This window comes from Alosa sapidissima, chromosome 21 (assembly GCF_018492685.1).
Source record: "Alosa sapidissima isolate fAloSap1 chromosome 21, fAloSap1.pri, whole genome shotgun sequence".
Classification (NCBI taxonomy): domain Eukaryota; kingdom Metazoa; phylum Chordata; class Actinopteri; order Clupeiformes; family Clupeidae; genus Alosa; species Alosa sapidissima.
Window position 1 is genome coordinate 13,422,768 of NC_055977.1, and position 9,116 is coordinate 13,431,883.

Below are 9,116 nucleotides of genomic sequence, written 5' to 3' on the forward strand. Positions count from 1 at the left end.
TGGCATGGATTCATACACACACACACACACACACACACACACACACACACACACACACACACACACACACACACTCATGACTACACACAGACAGACACAGTTCTGACCTCTTATCTACCCCGCCACAGACCGACTCCTGCAGGTTATAAAACAGTCTCTCTTTCAGTGCGGTAGGCCTCTGCGGTGAGTCTGACTTCCGATCAGGCCACTGGACAGAACAGGACGGCCTGCTCCGCTTCACTGCAACCGGGGGGGTCAAATAATAACAAAAACACAACAGCAAATGGTGATAAACGGTGATAAAGAGCTAAGACCTTTGGCTTTTTCCTTCACAGACCTGCTGATTAAATTCCACCAGTGTGACTCCATTGTCTATTTCCATTAATCTCTTTGCCCAGTCGTAACCTTGGCTGTTCTGAATAGAGAGTCAGGCTATAATAAGTTTTCAGGAACGTGCTGCCCTGCAGTTAAGTCTTTAATAGTAATTCACTGACTGGGCGTTCATAATAATGTCAATAACTGCGGACAGAAACCTCTGCACGTAAAATGAGTGTGTTGAATTGGCTTTTGTTTGTGTGCAAGGCAAGGCCGGACTCGGGGACGACTTCAACGGGCTACTGGGATTGTTCCTTTCCACTGGCCAGCCCGATGGCTTCTGATTGGACATAATGGGGCTGAGTGGTCGTGCGCTGCGACAGGCTTGCCACATTTACACCCACTTCATTTCCTCACGTTTTCACTTATTCTTTCTTTCTCTGTCAGTCTTTCTCCCTTTCTCCCCTTTGCTTTTTCTCTCTCTCTCACTACTTGTCTCTCTCCCTTCTTTGCTACCTCTTCCTCTTTACCTCTCAATCTATTGATCTGTGTATATACCTCTATCTCTTTCTCTCTCACTTGAATAATGTCCATCCCCTGGGTTGAGAGCACGTATTGACCCACTAGCACTATAAATAGCTCTGAGTCACTGAAAGGCCAGTGTGCCAGATAGATGTCTGCGCCACCCACCCCTCCCGCCTCACACACACACACACACACACACACACACACCCAAACACACACACACACACCCAAACACACACACACACACACACACACACACACCCACACCCAAACACACACACACACACACACCCAAACACACACACACACACACACACAAACACACACACACACACACACCCAAACACACACACACACACACACACACACACACACACACCCAAACACACACACACACACACACACACACACAAACACACACACACACACCCCGCAACGGAGTGGGTAAATCAGGCATGGGTGTAGGCCGCCTGCATGCCTGCCCGCCTGGAATTGTGCTGACGCCCAGCACGTCCTCTGCTGCCGGCCAGCCTGGACCCACAGGAACAGTACTGGGCTGGCCATCATGGAAGGAGGGTGGCAGACCACGACCCTCTGTCTTTCATTCTGATAGCCTTCACTGAGGAGCCGATCTTATGCAATGCACGCAGGCCCTGGAAAATATGAAGATTCAACTTTGCATTCCAACGCACGCCATTGAGAGACACCGTCACTGCTTGTAAGAAATCAAATCAGCATTTTAATTATATTATAATATTTAACTATTTTAGGTTTAGAAATATGTATATGTGATGACATAAAAACTGTTAATTTACCTTGAACATACAGGCAGCTACACCTAAGCCACTTTGCTCTTAAGTGTTAGAGTAAATTCTGATAACCTTCATTGAAGAATGGACTGCTTACAAAGAGACTGCAAACATGTGAGCTGTTTTTTTACTGCAAAAGATTTTATTTCAATTGATGGCAGGGTATGTACAGGATACCTTTTGTACATAAATAAGCCATTTATAAACCACAGCTGTCTGCCAGTAGAAAATTAAAAAAGAACATATTAAACAGTATCTACAGGTGCCACTTGGGTTCTTCCTTCTGCAGAGCGACGTATTAAGGATTGTCCTAATCCTGGCCCGCAAACAAATATTTCTGACTTAACAATCGCTTCACGCATGCAATCAATCACCGGTGTACAGCACGGGCAGGCACATGGATAGGTGTGTGTGTGTGTGTGTGTGTGTTTGTGTGTGTGTGAGCGGTGGGGGAGGGAGGGAGGACGTTGATTGAGTGCGGTGTGGATTTGGTGAAAAACACAGAAGACAGATATGGCTCTTCTCATCTCTGCAGGTGGTTTAAGGATCCAGAGATATGGCATTTGGAGATCTGTACCGGACTGTAGCGAGATCACCAGTGACTCTGACCTCCCACTTTACCAGTATATTACAGTGCTCCCCGCACCACCACCAACCACACACAGTCACATCCATGACATGGGGCCTAGAACCTGCCGATTCCCACCTTCACACACTCATTGTATCGACCACACATGACAAATAAACACCAGTCTCTATTAGAATTAAAAACAGGACTATTCCTGTTAGACAAACACATCTTACATGTACTGAAATACTGCCCTCTAAAAGTACTTCAGTTGTGTATATGACTGGTCACTCTGTGGATACAATACAAGTCCATCCAGGTGACTTAATAATTTTTTATGTACAGTAAAGGGCCAATGTGCAAATTCATGAACGCAAAATAGTCTCCTCTCAGGAAAAGAACAAGCAAGAGTATTAATGGGTCCCATACAAAGGCTAGGAAGGCAACAACAAATTAGATTAAATTAAAGACAGTAAAACCAAAATGAACCCTTCACATTCACTTAGAGAGCCTTTTTTTGTTTGCAAGGGAGTTTTCAGGTTTGTCACATAAAATAAGACATTTCAGGATGGCCCTTGGCATGGAAAATAAAAGTAAATAAAACATAAAAAAAAAAAAAAAAACCCTCAAACGTAACACTCAAGATCATCAGGCCTGATCCCATAATGGGAGTGAATCACTTCTTGGTGCCAAGACCTCACGTTTGCATTGATGTCTTGAGGTCAGAGGTCAGTCTCCACACACTTTCTGAAGTTTCCCTGGACAATGCAGTAGACTAGTAGTCGGGAGTGAAAACGTCATCTTCTATTTTAGCAGCGAGCGGCTACACTAGTAAAACTGCCTTGACGTACAGAACAGCATTATGCACTAATATATGTTCCACTATGCACAGACACACACACACATACACATACACAGGCACACACACACACACCTAGGAAAAAAAACTACACTCAGATGTCACAGTTGTTTTTCAGCCACCATTGAAAACACACAGTGTCACTTTATCAGCTAAAACACACACAGCCACTAGCGCAATGGAAAAGACTACACAGACAACGCAAAAGCTACTGCTTTGGAAACAGAGCAGAAACCTGACTTCATTAGGTTATAATGGTCATTCATATGTACGCTCGATACTACCCATAAGGATTGCATAAGGAAACTGGTGGCATTCAACTCTAAAAATTAGTTATCTTCCTCATTGCATTTTATATGTCTGAGACGGCTGACATTATTTAATTTTTGACCATTAATGGATTTTTAAGATGATGTAACATTTTTGAGTAATCTTTTTCCTACAATTTCCCTACAACATAGTTTCTGCCACAACTTTAATAGCCAATAATTTGCTTTCCGAATGAAAACATAAAACAATTTGGGCAAAAAAAACATATAAATGTTCCATGACTGATACAGCTGTACACATCTGCTGTAGGCCTACACAAGGGAACAATCACTTCTTTCTTTTACTCTCTCTAGTTTGGGTACTGAGGGCCAAATACATCACACTGGCGCCCACTTGTGTTCAAGATCAGTACTGAAGGTGAATCATGACAGTTACATAAGTAAGAAAATAAATAAATAAAAGACTGCTAAATGCAGTATTCATACTTAAGGATCATTCAGATATATCACAACAACTTGTTCTGTTGCCTTTGGACTCAGAAGAGCTCAGATATGTAATGATAAAAACATTTAATATAATACCTTTCACATTGTATTAAAAACAAACATTTGTAAATTATTTCTTTAAAAAAAAAATATTACACAACTAAAGCTAATGTGCTTGGGAATGCTTTGGCATAAATTAACACAAACACTTTTGTCAATACAGTAGCAGTGCATTGGTATCAGTTTGTTACACAGACACTACCTCATAATTGACTTCACACAGCCAGCGATTTGCTTATAAACTCAGCCAGACCATGTGAATTAAATGTCCTCATCCTTTGTCCATAAAATCACTTTAATGGTTTCATCATAGTCTATAATGAAACGCATTGAATCCATTGGAAAGATCACCCATGCTCTTAAAGTGGGTCTGACTTGTTTGGACAAACAAAAGACTTGGGGAGCTTGGACACCTTCCCGAGAAATTGAATTTGATTTCACAAACAGGTCAATGGCAATATGAGAGGCTTGGGAAGCCATATGTGCAGTATCAAATAAGATGTATTTCCCTTTAACTTAATAAATTTAAGTTAAAGTTAACATTTCCTTTTTACTTCCAATAATAATAGTCCAATCAAGTCCAATCAAAATAATAAGAAAAAATAAACACATTCAACACTGTCAATCTTCTCAATGGTTCCCCACAGAGACTAACTTCACAATCATTCCCTCTTCATAATGGAAAAAACCCACTGGGAGAAAAAGGAAATGACAACACAGGTTCATCCCTGACCCCTGAACCCAGAGGTTTACGGCAAATAAGCCATCAGCCATTGGCCGACCAGAGGCCAGATTACATAATAACACAGGAAGGCAAAGAGCTTCAGCGTAGGGCTGCAATTAACAATTATTTTCATAATTGATTCATTTCTTAATTATTTTCTCAATTAATAGATTAGTGGTTTGGTCTATAAAATTGTGAAAAAATGTTGAGGTTCTCAAATGCCTTGTTTTGTCTACACCAGATATTCACTTGTCATAGAGCAGTAAGTAAACCAGTTCACAGATTCTTCCCCTTAAAAAGTACTCCAATCGATTAATGGATTACAAAAAAGTTGGTGATAAATTCAATAGTTGAGAACTAATCGATTAATTGAGTAATTGTTGCAGCCCAACTTTAGAGCACTTATCTACCATGTCAAACAGCACCTTGGGCCCACAGGGAGCCAGGGGACAAAGCCTTACAGAACCTCCATGGCAACATGTTTTGATCAGTTAAGAACTGGATTTTCCAAATTTCTAAAACTCTTCACATATCATGGGTTTTCTATAATCAGTAATATCCCAAAGCCCAATTTGTTTTGCCCCAAACAAATATCCTGGGGAGGTTTTTACATGTTTTGAAGAGTTTTCTCGATCTAGCATCAGTGTAAATCACTAGCCATGACTTAAGCACATCTTGGTTAAGAAAAATGGAAAATTACGACATTATAAACTACAAAAAACATAGCCATGTAAGACTCGATGGATACCCAATGCTACTCCTTACGCAGGGAGTTCCTGTGAGTTAAAAATGAGGAGCGGAAAGTTTGGGGCAGACACCTAAAACAGTAGTGCTGCGAGTCACTCTTTTCACACACAAAAGAAAACCTCAGTTCCATTTGTAAGGCTTGAGGGTAAACAAAGGGAGATCTTACCCAGCATCTGAGCTGGGTGGGGGTAGGTAGGGGTAGTTTGAGGGTAGTTTTGGGGGTTCTATTGCCTCAAAAATGCTGGATAAAGAGGGTGGAGATGGGAAGAGAAGAGGAGAGGAAAAGGTTAAAAAAGATGTACACGCACCACAACCACTATACGAACACTAGGCCTACTTTGAAAGCATGGCACCAATGCCCCAGTTAACATGAAGACCTCTCCTGTACAGTTTACAATTAACTGAAGTTTTGCTGCACAACACAGTTTACACACTTCATCCTGTTTAGAATGGCATGATAGCTATGGATGACACAGACTACACAAGAAGTGACTTCCAAGAAACTTCCAACAAAGTTTTCAAAACTTCCAAAGCATAATAATTATTATTATTTCCTGCTATAGTGTACAGCTTGTTTGTAAACAAACATAAATGAACTGCACTGTTTCTGTGTTCATGGTAACTAAGGCATTTTTTGCTGTTCAATGCAGCCTCAATGGCAAGAGGAATTCACACGACTCTTAGTCAGGAGAGGTGGCAGATTCCAACATTTAGAAAGTGCAAAAGCATTAGCCATTTCTTGCGTTTGTCCTTCACAAAAAACACATATGAGCACTGTTAGACTGGCAGTCCAGCCATGACACGAGAAGGAATGGTCAGAATAGCCAGAGAGTGTGTAAGTGGCATTTGCATTTGTTTGTTTTAGATCTCGACAGAAACTGTAGTTAATTATTATTTTTTTTATTTAACCTTACGGTTCTGACTATTTCACTGTTTTTTTAATTTTTTTAAGTGGGAGATGTTTTTTTTTTTTTTTTTACTCCCGCAAGTGCAACAAAAACATCAGAAAGCAATGAGGAGATTTTTCAGGAGAGACAGCCATGCTGTTGTTACGCTGCTCTACAATGCTGGCTTGACTTGCCAAAGGCCGTTGGCACGGTCGGACATAGACGCGCAAAGTATCAGTTCAGTCGGCAGGGCGGCCACTGAATGCGGCTGTGTTGTCCATAGGTATCTCGTACGGGCCACCAGATAGATGCGTCGGTGCTCGTCAAAGAGGCCCTTCATCCAAGTCCCTGGCCTTAGAGCCAGACAACGTTTGTCCAGAGGAAGTTGCATCACATCCAGTGCGGCTGACATGCTCACATCCAGCCTCCATTCCTTTGCATCCCCATGCTGGACTTATCGCAAGCCCAGTCCCACTTCTTCCTGCCTGTGCCTTGTGTCCATTGGTGGACAGGTGTGTCAGTCACTCTGCTTGTCCAATTAGAGAGTGGCCAGGATGCGGGAGAAGGAGATGAGGACGGTGAGGGTGGTTTGGCCCACGCCAAACACTAGGGCCTCCAGCGGTGCCATGTCCTTGCCTGCTCCACGGTACACACCTGCTACTGCTGCACCTGTACACACACACACAGACACACAGACACACACACACACACACACACACACACACACACACACACACACACACACACACACACACACACACAGACAAACACAAATACAGACCACACACACATTCAGACACAGGTCACGAGCCCAGACATACACATACACCAGAGCATAACAAACACATAAGAGCCTGAGCCTCACAGACATACAGTACATTCTTCATATTAAACTAATCTATAACATTATTCAACCTATACCACATGACAGACAACAAGTTCAATTCAAGTCCGATACAGCATCAGATGACAACTGTACTCCAGGAAAGAAAATTTTTGTTTATAGTAAAAAGGCAGCACTCAAAGTGCCAAGCATTCATTAAATATCTTGTCCAACAATGCCCCCTATGGGACAAAACAGCATGTTTAGTTAGTTACAATGATGCCGTTTTGAAAGCCTAACATAACATTGAGTTTTGAGTCTGCCTACACACTAAATTAACTCACCTCCCTCTCAAGACTCATTCGTCACATCTTTCTCTAAACACAAAGATGGAAAAAATGCATCACCATGGAAACAGTTCATATTTATAGGACCAGACTTGAAAGGAGAATACATACATTGATAACAGTAGGATCACTGCATAAAGATGACAAAGAGATAGAGAGACCATTGGGACAACAGCACTAGGATCAAAGGACCTGGATCAGGCTAGTGAGCCCAAGTCCATACACTTCCTGAAGCACTGCTGATGCTATTGCTACTACTACTAATTCTACCAGAAGCTCATGCAATTGCTTCCAATGCTAACTAACCATGTTAATGCTACTGCCTTCATTGCTACCTGAACAAGAGAGGGTTGAGGTGATTCAAGAATCTTTGCCTGAACCCTGCTTATGCTACAGCTACTGCTGCAATGCTACTGAGGCCTGCTAACCACGACACCCTTGCTGTGAGGCAGTGAAGGTTTACACAATAAATACCACCGCTCTAAATAGTGACCTGCAGTACAGCACAGATTTAGTACAGGTGCTCATCTCCATCAGTACGAGTGCTCTGTGTTTTTAGCACCTTACCAACTGAGCTATAGACACCTATAAATACCAAAAGTGTGAAGAGATGTTGTCACTTTAATGGAGGGTTATTTTGGAGGATGTCCTGTACGTATACGTGTCTACGTGTCTCCTGACTCGAGTTGCTGAGGATCAGGTTCTTTCACACCTCGGTGTTCTCAGGAGACATCTCGATAGAAGCTACGCCTAGATTGAATCCAGACTGGATCTGGGCAGTGACCTAACCAGATCTGGGCCTCCACTCTCTCTCTCTCTCTCTCTCTCTCTCTCTCTCTCTCTCTCTCAAATCAAATCGCTTTACTGGCATGAAAGAATAACAGCATTGTCATCAAAGTTACAGGCACAACATGTTAGGTATCGACATCCACATTATCATTTTGTAGGGTTCAGTATTTAAAAAGGAAAGTACTGATTAAAAAGGAATGAAAAAAGTCTGTATTTCTCTCTCTCTCTCTCTCTCTCTCTAACAGACCCACATCTCACATCTGCTCAGCTGTTTAGCACGCCATCGTCAGCAGCAGCAGCAGCAAATTACTTCCAGCACAAGTAGCAGGTGCTGCTGTCTCCTGTGCCGCTGCCAAATCTACCTGCTGCTGCCTCAAGGGCGCCACCAGGCTAAGCTGCATAATCCCCTTCTCTAGTCCATATTACTGACCCACACTTACGGGTCCCACACACAGTTGCGTTCCGTCAACGCATGCCAGTGGGTGTTCCCGATGGTAGCTATGCAAATGACTTAAAGTATAACCGTAATTTGATTGGCTGGTGCCTTCTGTTGTTGTTCGTCGGTGCAGCAAAAGTTGAACTTTTTGACGCGAGTGACGGGAGCAACGCAACGGATGACGTAAGCCCATGTAAAGTGAACGGGATGCGTCTGCAGCACTGCACCACACACAACTGTGTGTAGGAGCTGTTACTGCACCTGTGGCTACCTCAGGCCTACTGTACCATGGGGGTGAGGGTACAGATTTGGTAGAGGTGGAGCCAAAGGTGGTGGAGTGTAATGGTGGGTGGATGATGGTTCTGCTGGAGTGGGTGTGGATGTACTGGTATATTTAGAAAAGGATGAGTGATGTGCATTTACCACAATCTGTGGAATTATGTGGCATGTGTGAATCATGCCCAAAAAAGTG

The 9,116-nt window shown here is 42.7% G+C and overlaps 1 protein-coding gene across 2 annotated transcripts in view; it reads right to left on the bottom strand.

Annotated features, from left to right (window-relative positions):
- The window catches only part of tmem170b (transmembrane protein 170B), a 28,052-nt gene that overhangs the window by 9,331 nt on the left and 9,605 nt on the right, over positions 1-9,116 (bottom strand). Inside the window, exon 3 of one of the 2 annotated variants that reach the window (XR_006026087.1) lies at positions 4,433-6,918. Coding sequence is in view for 1 of the 2 variants with exons in the window: in XM_042076369.1 (XP_041932303.1) it covers positions 6,788-6,918 (131 nt within the window). In the remaining variant the exon portion in view is untranslated. Of the gene's footprint in view, positions 1-1,769; positions 6,919-9,116 lie in introns of those variants that run through there. The other variant, XM_042076369.1, reaches the window with a different exon arrangement.